Genomic DNA, 19,550 nt, shown 5'->3' on the forward strand with positions numbered 1-19,550 from the left:
TCCCCCTTTTCTCCCTCATTTTCCCCCTTTTTGTTCCTTTTTTCCCTTTTCTCCCTCATTTTTCCCCCACTTTCCCCCTTTTTTCTCCCCATTTCCCCTTTTTTCCCATTTTTTTTCTCCCCCATTTCCCCCTTTTTTCCCCTTTTTTTCCCCTTTTTTCCCCTTTTTTTCTCTTTTCTCCCTCATTTTCCCCCCCTTTTTTCCCCCTTTTTTCCCCTTTTTTTCCCCTTTTTTTCCCCTTTTTTTCTCTTTTTCTCCCTCATTTTTTCCCCCCTTTTTTCCCCCTTTTTTCCCCCCTTTCCCTTTTTTCCCCTTTTTTTCCCCTTTTTCCCCTTTTTTTCCTTTTTCCCCCCTTTTTCCTTTTTCCCCTTTTCCCCTTTTCCCCCCTTTTCTCCCTCATTTTCCCCCTTTTCTCCCTCATTTTTTCCCCCTTTTTTCCCCCCTTTTTCCCCCATTCCCCCCATTTTTCCCCATTTCCCCCCCATTTTTCCCCATTTTCCCCCCGTTTTTCCCCATTTCCCCCCAATTTTTCCCCATTTCCCCCCCATTTTTCCCCATTTCCCCCCGTTTTTCCCCATTTCCTGGGGGCTCTCCCTCCCTCTGTACATAGCCGTGATTTGCACTTGGTTTGACCCCTTCCCCCCCTCCAGAACCCCCAAAACCCCCCCAAAAAAACCAACAAAAAACCCCTTTATTCACTTCCCATTTCTTTTCTCGGGGGAGGGGCTTCAGGGGGAGTTTTTTTTTGTTTCTTTTGGGGTGAAACCCCCCAAATTTCACTGTTTAGAGGCCTAATTTTATATTGTATTAAAAAAAAAAAACCAAATGGCACTGGGAGTTCTCCCTGGCAGAGTTGTAAAAGTTGGGATATATATTATATATAAATGCAATAAAAACCGACTCAAAGAGCCCCAGACTCCCCAAAATTTTTATCCCTGACCCCCCCCCCCAACCTCCCCAACCTTTTCCTTTTTTTTTTGGACCCTTTTCCCCGCTTTTTCCCCCAAAAACCCTCGCACAGAGCAGCTTTTTTCCATCTTTATCGATACACAGTCAGCACGGTCTGGGGGGGGGAGGGGATTTTGGGGAGGGGGATTTTGGGGAGGGGAATTTTGGGGGGGGGGGGAAACACCAAGAGACCCCCCCGGAGGGAAAATTTGGGCCTCTCCCCATCCTGGCAGGGGATGGGGAATCCAAACCAGGCCATTTTTAACCAAATCCAGCGTTTTTCACCCAGATTTGGGGACGTTCCTGCAGTGGGGGGGGGGGGGGACAATAAATAAAGGGGGGGGGGGAATTTTGGGGTGGGGGCACAGGAATAATTTTGGGGGGGGGGGGGAGGGGACACACGAGCCGGTGGCTGCTGCGGGTTTTAGCTTTTATTAAATAAAATATATTAATTAATTCATTAACATTTAATTAACTCTGCTGCCCCCCCCCCCCCCGGGTTAGTAACTAAACCTGAACCCCCCAAAATCCCCCCCCCCTCCCCCCACCCAGTTTGGGGGCTCCTCCCTCCCAGTTTGGTACTGGGAAGGGGGGGGGGGGTGGGGCTGGGAGGAGATCCCCCCCTAAAAAAATGGGAATTTTGGGGGTTTTTTCCCCATTTTGGTGGGGTCACCATTTGCCCCCCCTCTTAAAAAATGGGAATTTTGGGGGTTTTTTCCCCAATTTTGGGGGTCACCATTTGCCCCCCCTCTTAAAAAATGGGAATTTGGGGGTTTTTCCCCAATTTTAGGGGTCACCATTTGCCCCCCCCCTAAAAAATGGGAATTTTGGGGGTTTTTTCCCCAATTTTGGGGGTCACCATTTGCCCCCCCCTCCTAAAAATGGAATTTTGGGGGTTTTTCCCCCATTTTGGTGGGGTCACCATTTCCCCCCCTCTTAAAAATGGGAATTTGGGGTTTTTTTCCCCATTTTGGGGGTCACCACTTCCTGCCCCTCCCCTCCTAAAAATGGGAATTTTAGGGTTCTTTTCCCCATTTTGGGGGGGGTCACCATTTGCCCCCCCCTTTTAAAAATGGGAATTTTGGGGGTTTTTTCCCCATTTTGGGGGGGGTCACCATTTGCCCCCCCCCTTTTAAAAAAGGGAATTTTGGGGTTTTTCCCCCAATTTTGGGGGGGTCACCATTTGCCCCCCCTTTTAAAAAAGGAATTTTGGTTTTTTTCCCCAATTTTGGGGTCATTTCTTGCCGCCTTCCCCCAAAACGTTGAATTTTTTTTGGGGGGGGGGGGGGGGGTCACCACTTCCTACCCCCCCTCCCCAAAATGTGAATTTGGGGGGGTTTTCCCCAATTTTGGGGGGGTCCCCACGTGCTGCCCCCCCCTTTGTCACCTCCTCGTCCCCTCCTGCCGCAGCCCCCTCGAGGGGGGGGGAAATTTGGGGTCGTGCCCCTCCCCCCCCCCCAAAAAAAGGGGTCGAGGCCCCCCCAGCTCAGCCCCTCCTGCCCCACCCGGGGGGGGTCCAGGACCCCCCCCCCAAAAATCAGCCCCGACCTCGGCGCCCTCCCGACCTCCCCCGGCTCTCCTGTGCCCCCCCCCCCAAAAAAAAATTTGGGGAGGGGGGGTCCCGGTGCTTGGGACCCCTCAAAATTGGGGTGGGGGTGGGGTTTTCAATGCCTGTGACCCCCCCCCCAAAAAAAAAAAAAATTGGGGTGGGGGGGTTCTGATGTTGGTGCCCCCCCCCCAAATTTTCCCCTCCAAACATGGGGGGGGTCCCAGTCCCTGTCACTCCCCCCTGTGCCCCCCCCCCCAAATTAGGGGGGGGTGGGGGGGTCCTGGTGCTTGTGACCCCCCCAGAATTTGGGGTGGAGATGGGGGGGGGTCTTCAAGTGCCTGTGACCCCCCCCTCAATTTTTCCCCTGGAATTTGGGGGGGGGGGGGGGTCTCAATTCCTGTGACCCCCCCAAATTGGGGTGGGGGGGTCCCATTAACTTTAACTCCCCCAAATTTAGGGGGGGGGTTCTCAATGCCTGTGACCCCCCCAAATTTTACTTGGGGGGGGGTTCCCAATACTTTGAACCCCCCCAAATTAGGGGTTGGGGGGGGTGGTCCCGTTTTTTATGCCCCCCCATCAATTTACCCACCCTGGGGGGGGTCCCCATCCCTCACCCCCCCCCCCAAATCGAGGCCTTAGGAGGGAGGGGTCCCATGGGAATAACAACCCCCCCCCCCAATTCCCCCCTCCCCCATTTTGGGGGGGGGGGTTTAAGACGCTGTTGGTGCCCCCCCCCCCCTCCCTTGAGCTCCCTCCCCCCCCCCCAGGGCTGAAAAGTGGGGAGGGGGCGCGGGGGGGGCTCCTCCTGTGCTCAGGCCTTTTTCGGGGGGGGGGCCAGTTTGATGATCTCCTCCTCCGAGGGCTGCCGGATGATGTCTGGGGGGGGAGGGGACACACGGGGGGGTCAGGGGGGGCTGGGGGGGGTCCCCTCCCTTCCCCCCCCCCAGAGGGTCCCCAACCTTTCCTGGGGGGGTCCCCAACCCTTCCTGGGGGGGCTTTTCCCACCTTGGGGGTCCCTGGCACAGCCTTGGGATAAGGGGGGATTGGGGGGATTGGGGGGGGGGGGGTCCCCAGCCCTTCCCGGGGATAATTGGGGGGTCCTGGCCCCACCTTGGGGGGTCCCTCTGTGCCCTGGGGGTCCCTGTCCCCCTTGGGGGGTCCCTGTCCCTCCTGTGGGGTCCCTGTCCCACCCCGGCTGTCCCTGTCCCTGTCCCTGTCCCTGTCCCCACCCCGGCTGTCCCTGTCCCATCCCGGCTGTCCCTGTCCCATCCCGGCTGTCCCTGTCCCCATCCCGGCTGTCCCTGTCCCTGTCCCCACCCCGGCTGTCCCTGTCCCATCCCGGCTGTCCCTGTCCCCATCCCGGCTGTCCCTGTCCCGGCTGTCCCTGTCCCATCCCGGCTGTCCCTGTCCCATCCCGGCTGTCCCTGTCCCACCCCGGCTGTCCCTGTCCCCATCCCGGCTGTCCCTGTCCCTGTCCCATCCCGCCTGTCCCTGTCCCTGTCCCACCCCGGCTGTCCCTGTCCCTGTCCCGGCTGTCCCTGTCCCCATCCCGGCTGTCCCTGTCCCGGCTGTCCCTGTCCCTGTCCCGGCTGTCCCTGTCCCCATCCCGGCTGTCCCTGTCCCCATTCCGGCTGTCCCTGTCCCTGTCCCCACCCCGGCTGTCCCTGTCCCTGTCCCGGCTGTCCCTGTCCCCATCCCGGCTGTCCCTGTCCCCACCCCGGCTGTCCCTGTCCCCATCCCGGCTGTCCCTGTCCATCCCGGCTGTCCCTGTCCCTGTCCCCATCCCGGCTGTCCCTGTCCCCATCCCGGCTGTCCCTGTCCCGGCTGTCCCTGTCCCCATCCCGGCTGTCCCCATCCCGTTTTGGGGGGGGGGGGGGTCTCACCCTTGTACTTTTTGGCGCTGGGGATGCGCGTGAGCTTCGTGTCCACCTCGTCCTCCTCGGAGATCTTGAGCACCTGCGTGCGGTACTGGACAACCTTGGTCAGCAGGTCCGGCCGGCGCGAGATCTCGAAGATGTGCTCGATGTAGGACAGGTTGTCTGCGACACGGGGACAGCGCGGGGACAGCGCGGGGACACACACGGACACACACGGGACACACACGGGACACACACGGGACACACACGGGACACGTGCTGGGCTCGGGCCACCCGAGCTGCGGCCGCGCTGGCCCGGTGGGGGCGGGGATGGGCACAGGGGAGGGACAAAGGAGAGGGATGGGGACGGGGATGGGGACGGGGACAGGGGAGGGACAGGATGGGGACGGGACTGGGATGGAGACAGGGATGGGGACGGGACTGGGATGAGGACGGGGGACAGGGATGGGGACAGGGGAGGGACAAAGGAGAGGGATGGGGATGGGACAGGGACTGGGATGGGGCCAGGGGAGGGACAGGATGGGGACAGAGGGGATGGGGACAGGGACAGGGATGGGGAGGGGACAGGGATGGGGACAGGGGAGGGACAGGATGGGGACGGGACTGGGATGGGGACAGGGATGGGGACAGGATGGGACTGGGAGAGGGGATGGAGATGGGGGACAGGGATGGGGACAAGGACCGGGACAGGGATCGGCAACCGGGAGAGGCCGTGGGGGACCAGGATCGGGACGAGCCCGGGGATCAAGCAGGGGAGCCGGGAGGGACAGGGCGGGGGTGACGGACTGGGATCGGGATGGGGACCAGGAAAGGGGACTGGGATGGGAGCCAGGAACAGGAAGCAGGAAAGGGGACAAATGATGGGGACAGGGACTGGGAGAGGGATCAGGGACCAGGACCCGGGGCCAGATCGGGGCAGGGGACCAGGACAGGGCCAGGGACTGGTCAGGAAAGGTGACGGGGACCAGGCTCAGGACCGGACCCAGGGCCAGACTGGAACTGGGGTTGGGAGATCAGGGACCGGGATGGGGACATGGACAGGGATGAGGGACCAGGGTGGGGATAGGGACAGGCACCAAGGGAGGAGGATGGGGGCAGCAGGACAGGGATGAGGGGACCTGGATGGGGACCAGAGGAGGGACAGAGCCGGGGTCACTGAGTGGGAGGGGATGGGGAGAGGGGACAGGGAACAGCCCCCAGGGGACAGGAGATGGGGACACGGACTGGGAAAAGGGCCAGGAACTGGGAGAGGGGACAGGGACTGGGACAGGGCTCAGGGACCCGGGGTAGGGACCAGCGCAGGGCCAGAGCAGCCCCGGGGCGCAGGGAGGGGACAGTGCCGGTGGCACGGGGTGTCCCCAGGGTCACACCTCGGTCCAGTTTGCTGTGGCGCTCCAGGAAGGCGAACCAGTGGTGGCCGGTGGCGATGGCGTCCCCCTCCCCGCTGGGGATGTCCTCGCGACACGCGGACTTGAGCTGCTCCAGGTCCTCGGCCGTGATGTTCTGGGCCAGCTCCTCCAGCAGACTGCGGTACTCGGCCATGGCTGGGGACAGAGGGGACATCAGGGACAGAGGGGACAGAGGGGACATCAGGGACAGAGGGGACAGAGGGGACAGAGGGGACATCAGGGACAGAGGGGACAGAGGGGACATCAGGGACGGAGGGGACAGAGGGGACAGAGGGGACGGAGGGGACATCAAGGACATGGGACTCGGCCTTGGCTGGGGACATCAGGGACAGGGGGGATATCAGGGACATGAGGGGCATGAGGGACACGGGACATGGGACATGGGTGGGGACAAGGGTGACATGAGGGACACAGGACACGGCCATGGCTGGGGACAGGAGGGACATGAGGGACATGAGGGACACGGGACACGGCCATGGCTGGGGACCTATGGGACGTCAGGGACACGGGGGACAGGAGGGACATGAGGGGCATGGCCACAGCTGGGGACAGTGAGGGACACAGGACTGGGCCATGGGGACAGGGGGACAGTGGGACAGGGGACACGGACACGGCTGGGGGACACAGGGGGTGAGGGACGGCGACTGGGCCACGTGTGACGTGAGTGCTCCTGCGCTCAGCCACGCGTGTCACGAGTGTCACAGGACTCAGCCGTGTGTGTCCTGAGTGTCCCCAGCCTCAGCCACCCGTGCCAGGACCCAACCTGGGCTCAGCCACTCATGTCACGAGTGTCCCAGGGCTCAGTCCCCGGTGCCAGGCCCAGTGCCATCCTCAGCCACTCATGTCACGAGTGTCCCCGGGCTCAGCCCCTGCTGTCACAGACTGTCCCCGGGCTCAGCCACTGCTGTCACAGACTGTCCCAGGGCTCAGTCCCTGGTGTCACAACTGTCCCCGGGCTCAGCCACTGCTGTCACAGACTGTCCCCGGGCTCAGCCACTGCTGTCACGAGTGTCCCCAGCCTCAGCCCATGGTGTCACGACCGTCCCCGGGCCCTGTCCCCGCTGTCCCCGCGTCCCCAGGCTCAGCCCCGGTGCCAGCCCAGCCCAGCCCCCCCCGGCCGTGACTCATGTGACGCTCACGGGATGTGACAGGGACCGAGCGGGGACCGAGCGGGGACCGACGGCGGCTGCTCCGTGTCCCCCTCGCCGCCCCCAGCGCGGGGGGGGGGGGGCTCGCACAGACCCCCCCCCCACCCGGACCCCCCCAGAACCCCCCACTTCGCACGCGGCCCTGGGGACACCGCTGGCGCTGTCACCCCCCCCCCCTTGGCACACTCACCCCAAATTCACACTGACCCCCCCCGGCACTGACCCCCCCCCCCTTGGCACACTCACCCCAAATTCACACTGACCCCCCCCGGCACTGACCCCCCCACCTTGGCACACTCACCCCAAATTCACACTGACCCCCCCCGGGCACTGACCCCCCCCCCTTGCCCGGGCTGCTGCTCCCTGAGTTCACAGTGACCCCCCCAAATTCACACTCGCTCCCCCCCCCCCATTCCCGTGCCCCCCCTCATTGGGGGGGGGGGGTCACTGTCCCCCCCCCCTCTCCCTCCGGTCCCCGTTGCCATGGCGACGCCGCCACCCACGCAGGGATGCGGTTACCATGGCAACGCATCACCCGCCTGCCCCTTCCCGCCCCAGGGCGGGGGTGGGGGGGGGGGGGCTCGGAGACCCCCACGGACACGGGGGGGGGGGGGGGGGGACACACGTGGCGTGAGGGGGGGCCACACACACGGCCACGGCGCTGCCCCCCCCCGTGACTACTCCCGTAAACAACCCCCCCTCCCCCACTCGCAGATCCCCCCAGGACCCCCCCACCCCACTCGTGACTGCACTTGGTAAACAACCCCCCCCCCCCCGCCCCCTCCCCGCGCTGAGACCCCCCCCCGGCACACACACACCCCCCCCCTGCCCACGCCCCCCCCCCAAATGAACAGACGCTCCCCCCACGCCCCCCCCCCACGCACAGCCGCGGCCCCCCCACGCTCCTCTCCAATAACAACCCCTCCCCCCACGCCCCCCCCCCACGCACGGACCCTGCCTCGCCCCCCCCCCCCACCGAGGAACAGACGCTCCCCCCACTCACAGCCCCTCCCCCCACGCCCCCCCAATGAACAGACGCTCCCCCCACAACAAACCCTCCCCTCCCCCCCCCCCACTCGCAGCCCCTCCCCCCCCCCGCGTGTCCGAGCGCGCGGCCCCTTTAAGGCCGCGATGACTCAGCCCCGGCCGGACACGGGGCCTTCCGCCGGGGGGGGGCGGGGACCGGGACCCCCCCCCCCGCCCCTCCGGCCCCTCCCGCGTTTCCAGGCCCGGCCCGGCCCCCCCCGCGCCCGATCCCGCGGGGAATCCGCCAGGAAAAGGATCGGGATTGGGGGAAGGGGGGGGGAGAAATACCCACGACCCCCTCCCCCCCCCTCCGTGAGACCCCCCCCCCCCGCCCATTCACGTTTCTCATGCAAAGCGCCTCATGAATATTCACGAGGGCGTGGCCCCGCGGGGGCCCATTCAGTGGGGCGGGCGGGGGGCTCGGGGGGCTTTGGGGGGGTTAATCCCGGCCTGGGGGGGGGGGGTGGGCGGGACGGTCCCCTCCCCTCTTTGTGTCCCCGCGGGGGGGTCTGGGGGGCGCCGATCCCATCTCTGCCCCCCCCCCCCACCCAATGCCCACCCCCCCCCTCCGCCGGGTGTTTTTTGGGTGGGTGGGGTGAGCGGGACGCGGGGGGAGGGTCCCCCACGAGCCCCCCCCCCCCACCCCCACGCAGCGTGGGGACAAGGGGCCTTTGTGGCGCGGGGAGCGGCGCGGCCGCCTCCGGCCCCCCCGGGCCCCCCCCGGAATGCGAGTCACGGCTCCGGCCCCACGGCCACGGCCCCACGGCCACTGTCCGGCCACTGTCCGGCCCCACGGCCACCGTCCGGCCCCTGCGTGGCCCCCCCGAGGCACCGCCCTGCCCCACGGCCGCCGTCCCGCCCCGCGCTCCCCGCCGTGTCACGGGGGTCCCACGCGTGTCGTGGGGGTCCCGCCCGGCCCCGGCGGCCGCAGCATCCCCACGGCCGCTCCTCGCACATCTGGGGCACAGCTGGGGCACAGCTGGGGCACAGCTGGCCGCGATCCTTTCCCCCCCCCCCCACACACACACACGCCCCGCTCCGTTTCCCCACGCGGGACGGGACACGGGTGGGATGGGGGGCGATGAGTCTTGGGACACCCTCTCCCCCCCCCTCCCCACCCGCCCCTTTCCCGGGCCCCCGCCCCGTCCCGGCGCGGCGACGCGGAAGCGGCGGCTCCCGCGGCCCAGTTTGAGACCAGTTTGGCCCCCCGCCCGCGGCGCGTGACCGCCTCACGCGCCCCTTCCCCACCCGCGTTCCCCCGGGGGTCCCCCCCCCACCCCCCACCCCGGTCCCCCCCCCCGTGATGTCCCCACACACCCGGGATGAGGGGGGGGGAAGGGTCACCCCGTCCCGGGGGATGCGGTGGCATCGCTGGTACTGGGCGGTACTGGGAGCACTGGGCGGCAGCGCGGGCACGGGACGTGCGGGTGGGGGGGAGCGCGCGCCCCGCGGGGACCGGGTGACATCCACGGGGTGGGGGGGGGGACACGGCGGGGCTCGGGTGGGGAGGGGGGTCCCGATGTCACCGCGTGGGGAGGGGGGGAGAAAGGAGCCCGTGTCCCGCGTGGGGAGCGGGACGGGGGGGGGACAGGACCGGGATGGGGACCGGGACGGGGACGGGGGGGGGTGGCGGGTCCCGCGTCCCGCGTGAGGACCGGGAGCCACCGAGTGTCCCCCCCCCCCGCCGCCCCCCAGAGTGTCACGGGTTCGAGCCCCCCCGGCAGCGAAAGGGGAAGTGAAAGGGGGGAGGGGGGCGGATGGGGGGCACCGGCGGAGGACGGGGTGGGGGGGGAGGGCACCGGGAGACCCTGCCCGAGACCACCGGCATCATTAACCCCTTCCTGACCGCCCGGGGGGGGCATCACCGGAGCGGGAGGGATGCTCTGGCGGGCGGGGGGGTCACTCAGAGCGGCGGGAGCCGTCAGCGCTGTCCGGGGCCTCTGGAGCGGCCCCGGGAGCGGCCCCGGGAGCGGCCCCGGGAGCGGATGGAGGCGGCGGCCGCGGGGTCCATCCGGTGCCGGGGTCGCTGGCGGGGCCGGGGGTCGCTGCGTGGCTCCGTAGCCCTCCCCCCCGCGCCCCCCGCCCGCACTTACCGGCCGCGGGCGCTGCCGGTGCCGCTGCCGGTGCCGCTGCCGGTGCCGCTGCCGGTGCCGCCGCTCGGGCTCTCGGTGCCGCCGCTCTGAGCGGGGGTGGGCGGGGCTTAACGGGGCGGGGTCGCTGGGGGCGGGGCTTGGAGGGGCGGGGTCAGCGGGGAGGAGCCGCCCCGGTTCCCCCCCCCCCTTCTTCCCCCGGGTCCCCCACGGGCGAGATTTGGGGTCCCCGCCGGTGTCACCGCCAGTGCTGGGGGGGGGGCGGGGGGAGAGTTGTGACACACGGCCCCAGGAGGGGATCAGGAGCAGGGATCCCAAACTGGGATCGGGCACTGGGGTCCCACACTGGGATCGGGCACCGGGATGTGCTGTGGGGAGGGTCTCACATGGGGGATGTGGCACAGGGAATCTCACAGCGGGATCTCCTACAGCGGATCTGGCACCGGGATCTTGGGGGGGTGGGGGGGGGGGATTTCACATCGGGGATCTCCCACAGGGATCTGGCGGAGGGAATCTCGCAGGGGGGTCTTGTCTGGGGGGATCTCCTGTGGGGGATCTGCCATGGGGGATCTCCTATGGGGGAATATCCTATAGGGGATCTCCTGTGGGGGATTTCACACGGGGATCTCCTCTGGGGGATCTCCTGGGGGCATCACAGGGGGGCTCTCACACCGGGGATCTCACACCGGGATCTCACACCGGGGATCTCACACCGGGGATCTCACACCGGGGATCTCACACCGGGGATATTCCACAGGGATCTCATTGGGGGATCTCACACGGGGAATTCTGCCTGAGGACTTTGTGCAGGGATCCCACTGGGGGATCCCACTGGGGGATCTCATTGGGGGATCCCACTGGAGGGTCTCACTGGGGGATCTCATTGCGGGATCTCATTGCGGGATCCCACTGGGGGATCCCACTGGGGGATCTTGCACAAGGGATTCTTCCCAGGGATCTTGCGTGGGATCTTGTCCGGGGGATCCCATACAGGGATCTCAGGGATCTCGCACAGGGATCTGACTCATCCCCAGGGATCCCTGTTCCCCTGGGGACGCTCCCTGGTTCTTTCGGGATTTTATGGCCTGGTCATCATCACCATCATCACCATCATCACCATCATCACCATCATCATCACCATCATCACCATCATCATCGTCATCCTCATCGTCATCGTCATCATTATCACCATCATAATCATCATCATTGTCAACGTCATCATCATCGTCATTGTCAACGTCATCATCATCGTCATTGTCATTGTCATCATTGTCACTGTCATTGTCATCATCTTCATCATCTTCATCATCACCATTGTTGTCGCTCTTCATCGTTGTCATCGTCATCATCATCGTCATCAATACTGTCACTGTCATTGTCATCGTCATCATCATCGTCTTCATCATCTTCGTCATCATCATCATCACTGTCACTGTTGTCACTCGTTATCGTCATCGTCATCATCACCGTCATCTTCTTCATCATCTTCGTCATCATCATCATCCTCATCATCCTCATCATCTTCATCATCTTCACCATCCTCATCCTCATCATCCCCAAATTCCCCCTCCAGGACCTCCTCGAGCCACTCCAGGACCTCCTCAGGCCCCGGCAGATCCTCCTCCTCCTCCATGTCCATCCACACGCTGCCCGCCTGGGGACACGGGGGGGACCCTGCGGTGACCCTGGGGTGACCCTGGGGTGACACCGGCTGGGGGGGGGACACCGTGGGGGGGGTGACACTCACGGGGTCAGTGCCATTGACCACGCCGAGCTGGGGCCGGGACAGGTCGATGTCGAAAGTGTCCTCCCAGGATGGGACGAGCTGGGGAGGGGGACAGAGGGGTCAGAGCCCCCCGGACAGAGGGGTCAGAGCCCCCGGACAGATCCGGGGGGGCCATGGGGGTCCCTCCCCCGCCTCGGGGGGCTCCGGTACCAGCGGGAAATCATCGGGATCGATCCACAGGATGCTGAATTTGGGATCGCCCCTCTTGTCCCGAGCCACCTCCTTCAGGGTCTCCAGGAACTCGAACCCATCTTGGGGGGGTGGGAAAAGGGGGAGGTTCAGGAGGGGGACTGAGAACCCCCCAGGACCCCCCCCAATTCCCTGCCCGACCCCTCCTCACCGGGATCATCGCCCTCAGCAAAGGCCACGATGTGGATCCCGTCCGGGTCATCCTCCTGGGGGGGTCACGGGGGGGGGCCCACAGTGACCGGGGGTGTCCCCCGAGTGTCCCCCGAGTGTCCCCCGAGTGTCCCCGAGTTTTGGGGGGGAGGGGAGATGATGGGACCCCCCCCCCCACTCACCCAGCTCTGGGCTTTCTGCAGAGTGACCCTGGGGGGGTTTGGGGGGCTGGGGGGGGGCGTGAGGGGCACCCCCAAATTTCACCCTCTCCCCTCCACCAAGAACGGCTGCCCCCCCCCCCCCATCTGCTGGGGGGGTGCCCAAATTGGGAGGGGGGGAGGGGTTTGGGGGGGGGGGCAGAAGAGCTGGGAATGGGGAGGGGGTGACCGGGCTGAGCCCCCCCAAGCCCCCCCAATCTCCCCCCCCCCCTCCGTGTCACGGCTCGGGGGGGCCACGGAGGGTCCCCGGTGTCCCTCGGGATTGAGGCCGCGGCGGGGGGGGGATGATCCGGGGGGGATTAAAGGCTGCGGGAATCTCCCGGCAGCACCCGGGGCTTGAACCCTGCCCGGCACCGGGGGGGGGAGGGGCTCGGCCGGGACCCCTCCCCCCACCCCGGGACCCCCCCCCCCCCCGAGACCCCCCCCGGGGCAGAGCGGCCCCCCCCAGGCGGTGCTGGGGGCTCGGGAAGCGGCGTCAGCCCCGGGGCCACCGTGGGAAAAGGGGATGAGGGGAGATGGGGGGGGCCTGGCGGGAATCCGCCGTCGCCATGGCAACCGTCGCCCGTGGCAACCGGATCCCCATGGTGAGCATCTCCCGAGGCAACCCCATTTCCTTGGCAACCGTTGCCCGTGGCAACCACATCGCCATGGCAACCCCATCCCCAGGGCAACCTGTCCCCATGGCAACCCCATCCCCAGGGCAACCCCATCCCCATGGCAACCCCATCCCAGGGCAACCTGTCCCCATGGCAACCCCATCCCAGGGCAACCTGTCCCCATGGCAACCCCATCCCCATGGCAACCCCATCCCCATGGCAACCCCATCCCCAGGGCAGCCTGTCGCCATGGCAACCATCTCCCTGTGGCTATTTGCCCCCCTTAGCAACCTGTTCCCACAGCAACCACATCCCCCCAGCATCCTGTTCCCATGGCAACCGCCTCCTCAGGGCAACTTGTCCCCATGGCAACCTGTTCCCATGGCAGTCTGTTCCCATGGCAACCAACTCCCCATAGCAACCCGTCCCCATAGCAACCCGTCGCCATAGCAACCCGTCGCCATAGCAACAGCCTCCCATAGCAACCACGTCCCCCCCCCACGTCCTGTCCCCATGGCAACCGCCCCGGCCCTGGTGCCCCCCGCCCCCGGGACCCCCCGATTTGGGGTGGGGGTCCCCCGTCCCCACCTCCAGCGCCCTCCCAGTGCTCCCAGTCTCTTCCCAGTGCTCCCAGTGCTCCCAGTCCCTTCCCGGTGCTCCCAGTGCTCCCAGTTCCCACCTCCAGCGCCCTCCCAGTGCTCCCAGTGCTCCCAGTTCCCTCCTGTACCCCCAGTGCCACCCCCATGCCCACCTCCACGGCCCTCCCAGTGCTCCCAGTCCCTCCCAGTGCTCCCAGTCCCTCCCAGTGCTCCCAGTGCTCCCAGTCCCTTCCCAGTGCTCCCAGTGCTCCCAGTTCCCTCCCAGTGCTCCCAGTCCCTTCCCGGTGCTCCCAGTGCTCCCAGTTCCCACCTCCAGCGTCCTCCCAGTGCTCCCAGTCCCTCCCAGTGCTCCCAGTCCCTTCCCAGTGCTCCCAGTCTCTTCCCAGTGCTCCCAGTGCTCCCAGTGCCCACCTCCAGCGCCCTCCCAGTGCTCCCAGTCCCTCCCAGTGCTCCCAGTCCCTTCCCAGTGCTCCCAGTCTCTTCCCAGTGCTCCCAGTGCTCCCAGTGCCCACCTCCAGTGCTCCCAGTGCTCCCAGTCCCTTCCCAGTCCCTCCCAGTGCTCCCAGTGCCCACCTCCAGCGTCCTCCCAGTGCTCCCAGTGCTCCCAGTTCCCTCCCAGTCCTTCCCAGTGCTCCCAGTGCCCACTTCCAGTGCCCTCCCAGTGCTCCCAGTTCCCTCCCAGTTCCCTCCCAGTGCTCCCAGTCCCTTTCCAGCGCCCTCCCAGAGCTCCCAGTGCTCCCAGTTCCCTCCCAGTCCCTCCCAGTGCTCCCAGTCCCTTTCCAGCGCCCTCCCAGAGCTCCCAGTGCTCCCAGTTCCCTCCCAGTCCCTCCCAGTGCTCCCAGTGCTCCCAGTTCCCTCCCAGTCCTTCCCAGTGCTCCCAGTTCCCTCCCAGTCCTTCCCAGTCCTCCCAGTGCCCACCTCCAGTGTCCTCCCAGTGCTCCCAGTCCTTTCCCAGTTCCCTCCCAGTCCCTCCCAGTGCTCCCAGTGCCCACTTCCAGTGTCCTCCCAGTGCTCCCACTGTTCCCAGTTACCTCCCGGTCCCTCCCAGTGCTCCCAGTGCCCACCTCCAGCGTCCTCCCAGTGCTCCCAGTGCTCCCAGTTCCCTCCCAGTTCCCTCCCAGTCCCTCCCAGTGCTCCCAGTTCCAACCTCCAGCGCCCTCCCAGTGCTCCCACTGTTCCCAGTTACCTCCCAGTCCTTCCCAGTGCTCCCAGTGCTCCCAGTCCCTTCCCAGTTCCCTCCCAGTGCTCCCAGTGCCCACCTCCAGCGCCCTCCCAGTGCTCCCAGTCCCTTCCCAGTTCCCTCCCAGTCCTTCCCAGTGCTCCCAGTTCCCACCTCCAGCGCCCTCCCAGTGTTCCCAGTCCTTTCCCAGTTCCCTCCCAGTCCTTCCCAGTGCTCCCAGTTCCCACCTCCAGCGCCCTCCCAGTGCTCCCACTGCTCCCAGTCACCTCCCAGTCCTTCCCAGTGCTCCCAGTGCTCCCAGTTCCCTCCCGGTCCCTCCCAGTGCTCCCAGTGCCCACCTCCAGCGTCCTCCCAGTGCTCCCAGTGCTCCCAGTTCCCTCCCAGTTCCCTCCCAGTCCCTCCCAGTGCTCCCAGTTCCAACCTCCAGCGCCCTCCCAGTGCTCCCACTGTTCCCAGTTACTTCCCAGTCCTTCCCAGTGCTCCCAGTGCTCCCAGTCCCTTCCCAGTCCCTCCCAGTGCTCCCACTGCCCACCTCCAGCGCCCTCCCAGTGTTCCCAGTCCCTTCCCAGTTCCCTCCCAGTCCTTCCCAGTGCTCCCAGTTCCCACCTCCAGCGCCCTCCCAGTGTTCCCAGTCCTTTCCCAGTTCCCTCCCAGTCCTTCCCAGTGCTCCCAGTTCCCACCTCCAGCGTCCTCCCAGTGCTCCCAGTGCTCCCAGTTCCCTCCCAGTTCCCTCCCAGTCCCTCCCAGTGCTCCCAGTTCCAACCTCCAGCGCCCTCCCAGTGCTCCCACTGTTCCCAGTTACTTCCCAGTCCTTCCCAGTGCTCCCAGTGCTCCCAGTCCCTTCCCAGTCCCTCCCAGTGCTCCCAGTGCCCACCTCCAGCGCCCTCCCAGTGCTCCCAGTCCCTTCCCAGTTCCCTCCCAGTCCTTCCCAGTGCTCCCAGTTCCCACCTCCAGCGCCCTCCCAGTGTTCCCAGTCCCTTCCCAGTTCCCTCCCAGTCCTTCCCAGTGCTCCCAGTTCCCACCTCCAGCGTCCTCCCAGTGCTCCCAGTGCTCCCAGTTCCCTCCCAGTTCCCTCCCAGTCCCTCCCAGTGCTCCCAGTTCCAACCTCCAGCGCCCTCCCAGTGCTCCCACTGTTCCCAGTTACTTCCCAGTCCTTCCCAGTGCTCCCAGTGCTCCCAGTCCCTTCCCAGTCCCTCCCAGTGCTCCCAGTGCCCACCTCCAGCGCCCTCCCAGTGCTCCCAGTCCCTTCCCAGTTCCCTCCCAGTGCTCCCAGTGCCCACCTCCAGCGCCCTCCCAGTGCTCCCAGTCCCTTCCCAGTTCCCTCCCAGTCCTTCCCAGTGCTCCCAGTTCCCACCTCCAGCGCCCTCCCAGTGCTCCCACTGCTCCCAGTCACCTCCCAGTCCTTCCCAGTGCTCCCAGTGCTCCCAGTTCCCTCCCGGTCCCTCCCAGTGCTCCCAGTGCCCACCTCCAGCGTCCTCCCAGTGCTCCCAGTGCTCCCAGTGCTCCCAGTTCCCTCCCAGTTCCCTCCCGGTCCCTCCCAGTGCTCCCAGTGCCCACCTCCAGCGTCCTCCCAGTGCTCCCAGTGCTCCCAGTGCTCCCAGTTCCCTCCCAGTTCCCTCCCAGTCCCTCCCAGTGCTCCCAGTTCCAACCTCCAGCGCCCTCCCAGTGCTCCCACTGTTCCCAGTTACCTCCCAGTCCTTCCCAGTGCTCCCAGTCCCTTCCCAGTCCCTCCCAGTGCTCCCACTGCCCACCTCCAGCGCCCTCCCAGTGCTCCCAGTCCTTTCCCAGTTCCCTCCCAGTCCCTCCCAGTGCTCCCAGTTCCCACCTCCAGCGCCCTCCCAGTGCTCCCAGTCCCTTCCCAGTTCCCTTCCAGTCCTTCCCAGTGTTCCCAGTGCCCACTTCCAGCGCCCTCCCAGTGTTCCCAGTCCTTTCCCAGTTCCCTCCCAGTCCCTCCTAGTGCTCCCAGTGCCCACTTCCAGTGTTCTCCCAGTGCTCCCAGTCCCTTCCCAGTCCCTCCCAGTGCTCCCAGTGCTCCCAGTGCCCACCTCCAGCGCCCTCCCAGTGTTCCCAGTCCTTTCCCAGTTCCCTCCCAGTCCCTCCTAGTGCTCCCAGTGCCCACTTCCAGTGTTCTCCCAGTGCTCCCAGTCCTTCCCAGTCCCTCCCAGTGCTCCCAGTGCTCCCAGTGCCCACTTCCAGTGTTCTCCCAGTGCTCCCAGTCCCTTCCCAGTCCCCTCCCAGTCCTTCCCAGTGCTCCCAGTGCCCACCTCCAGCGCCGCCAGCTCCTCCTGGCGGTGCCGCCCGTCCCCGGTTCGCCCCGGGAGGCGCCGCCGCAGCTCCCGGAGGTTCCCGGGGGTCACCGGCCGGTCCCGCCCGTCGGGGGGAGGGAGGCGCGGGACCCCCCCGGGGCCCCCCGAGAGCCCCGGAGGCAGAGCCAGCAGCGGCAGGAGGCAGCCCCAGAGCCACATCGGGGACAGGGACGGACCCACGGACACGGGATGGACACACGGACACGGGGATGGACACGGGGATGGACCCACGGACACGGGGATGGACACGGGGACACGGGGATGGACACACGGACAGAGGGACCCACGGACACGGGGATGGACACGGGGACACCGGAACACGGGGACAGGGACGGACACACGGACACGGGGACGAGGGATGGATACACGGACAGAGGGACACGGGATGGACACACGGACACGGGGACGGACCCGGAGACACAAGGACAGAGGGACACGGGGACACGGGGACAGGGGGACACACGGACAGAGAGACACGGGGATACGGGATGGACACACAGACACGGGGACGCGGGGATGGACACACAGACACGGGATGGACACGCAGACACGGGATGGACACGCAGACACGGGGTCACGAGGACACGGACACTCGGACGGGAATGGACACGGCGACAGGAACGGACCCACGGACACGGGGATGGACACGGGGACGGACAGAGAGAGAGAGGGACAGACGGACAGACGGACAGATGGACAGACGGACGGACGGACGGACGGACGGGGCTCAGGGAGGAGCAGGGACGGACACAGGCAGGGGACAGAGACACCCTGGGGACACACAGACCTTGGGGACAGACAGGACAGACCCTGGGGACACACGGACACAGCCTGGGGACAGACGGACAGACACAGCCTGCGGACAGACGGACAGACGGACAGACAGACGTCCCTGGGCCCGGTGACGACCCGAGGGCGGCGGCCGCAGCCCTGGGGACAAGGACGGACACGACCCCCGTGGGGACACGGCGACAGTGCCAGCCCCTTCCGGTGCCGCCGGGAGGGGACACGGCGGGACAGACGGACACCGCGTCCCCTCCCGGGGACAGACGGACACCGCGTCCCCTCCCTCGGGGACAGACGGACACCGCGTCCCCTCCCTCGGGGACAGACGGACACCGCGTCCCCTCCCCGGGACAGACGGACACCGCGTCCCCTCCCTCGGGGACAGACGGACACCGCGTCCCCTCCCCGGGACACGGCGGGACAGACGGACACCCCCCCCCCCCCCCACCTTGTCCCCCGTGTGTGTCCCCCCGGCTCGGGGGTGTCCTGAGGGGTGCCGGGGGCCAAGTGTCCCTTGGGTGTCCCCCAGTGCCCCCAATTCCCTCCCAGTTCCTTCCCAGTTCCCTCCCAGTGCCCCCAGACCCTTCCCAGTTCCCTCCCAGTTCCCTCCCAGTGCTCCCAGTGCCCCCAGTGCCCCCAGACCCTTCCCAGTTCCCTCCCAGTTCCCTCCCAGTGCTCCCAGTGCCCCCAGACCCTTCCCAGTCCCCTCTCAGTTCCCTCCCAGTGCTCCCAGTGCCCCCAGACCCTTCCCAGTTCCCTCCCAGTTCCCTCCCAGTGCTCCCAGTGCCCCCAGACCCTTCCCAGTCCCCTCTCAGTTCCCTCCCAGTGCTCCCAGTGCCCCCAGACCCTTCCCAGTTCCCTCCCAGTTCCCTCCCAGTGCCCCCAGACCCTTCCCAGTTCCCTCCCAGTTCCCTCCCAGTGCTCCCAGTGCCCCCAGACCCTTCCCAGTCCCCTCTCAGTTCCCTCCCAGTGCTCCCAGTGCCCCCAGACCCTTCCCAGTTCCCTCCTAGTTCCCTCCCAGTGCTCCCAGTGCCCCCCACCGCCGTCCATGTTGAGCCGGGAAAGAGGATCCGGGAGGGGGCTAAAAATAAAGAACCGGCCCCGGGGACACCGCGGGGACACCCAGGGGACACCCAGGGGACACCCAGGGGACACCGCGGGGCTCGGGGAGGGGTCCGCAGGGGGAGTTGGGGACCCCTGGGTGCTGCCCCCCAAGTGAGACTCGGGGTTTTGGGGTGCTCAGGACCCCCAAATTCAGGGGGGGTGGGTGCCAGTGATCCCCAGGTGTGGGAATTGGGGTGTCCAGGACCCCCGTGCTGGGGTTATGGGGTGGCCGGGACCCCTGAATTTGGGGATGTGGGTGCCAGGGATCCCCAGGTGTGGGAATTGGGGTGTCCAGGACCCCCAAACTTGGGGACCTGGGTAGCAGGGACCCTCGTTCTTGGGGTTATGGGGTGCCCGGCACCCCTAAATTGGGGGATGTGGGTGCCAGGGATTCCCAGGTGTGGGAATTGGGGTGCCCAGGACCCCCGTGCTGGGGTTATGGGATGGCCGGGACCCCTGAATTTGGGGATGTGGGTGCCAGGGATCCCCAGGTGTGGGAATTGGGGTGTCCAGGACCCCCAAACTTGGGGTTATGGGATGGCCGGGACCCCCAAATTTGGGGATGTGGGTGCCAGGAACCCTCGTTCTT

The 19,550-nt window shown here is 66.3% G+C and overlaps 3 protein-coding genes across 3 annotated transcripts in view; 1 reads left to right on the plus strand and 2 right to left on the minus strand.

Moving 5' to 3' along the window:
• The window catches only part of DCAF8 (DDB1 and CUL4 associated factor 8), a gene marked incomplete at its 3' end in the record, with an annotated part of 31,243 nt that extends 30,627 nt beyond the window's left edge, over nt 1-616 (plus strand). Inside the window, exon 14 of the mRNA XM_082298613.1 lies at nt 611-616. Within this exon, the coding sequence (XP_082154739.1) occupies nt 611-616 (6 nt within the window). The remainder of the gene's footprint in view (nt 1-610) is intronic.
• A 1,903-nt stretch (nt 617-2,519) lies between these two features.
• On the minus strand, nt 2,520-10,190 carry PEA15 (proliferation and apoptosis adaptor protein 15). The gene is made up of 4 exons (XM_082298763.1): nt 10,051-10,190; nt 5,745-5,918; nt 4,381-4,536; nt 2,520-3,373 (listed from the first exon to the last, which is right to left on the minus strand). The coding sequence occupies exons 2-4, from the start codon at nt 5,914-5,916 to the stop codon at nt 3,309-3,311; spliced, it is 393 nt and encodes a 130-aa protein (XP_082154889.1). The 5' UTR covers nt 5,917-5,918; nt 10,051-10,190; the 3' UTR covers nt 2,520-3,308.
• Nucleotides 10,191-11,199: 1,009 nt separating this feature from the next.
• CASQ1 (calsequestrin 1) lies at nt 11,200-18,251 on the minus strand. Its single transcript, XM_082298762.1, has 5 exons — nt 17,030-18,251; nt 12,174-12,228; nt 11,984-12,084; nt 11,795-11,872; nt 11,200-11,701 (listed from the first exon to the last, which is right to left on the minus strand). Exons 1-5 carry the CDS (start codon nt 17,228-17,230, stop codon nt 11,486-11,488), a joined length of 651 nt encoding a protein of 216 aa, XP_082154888.1. The 5' UTR covers nt 17,231-18,251; the 3' UTR covers nt 11,200-11,485.
• Between the last annotated feature and the right edge of the window lie 1,299 nt (nt 18,252-19,550).

Source organism: Coloeus monedula (genome assembly GCF_965178545.1).
Source record: "Coloeus monedula genome assembly, chromosome: 29".
Classification (NCBI taxonomy): Eukaryota; Metazoa; Chordata; class Aves; order Passeriformes; family Corvidae; genus Coloeus; species Coloeus monedula.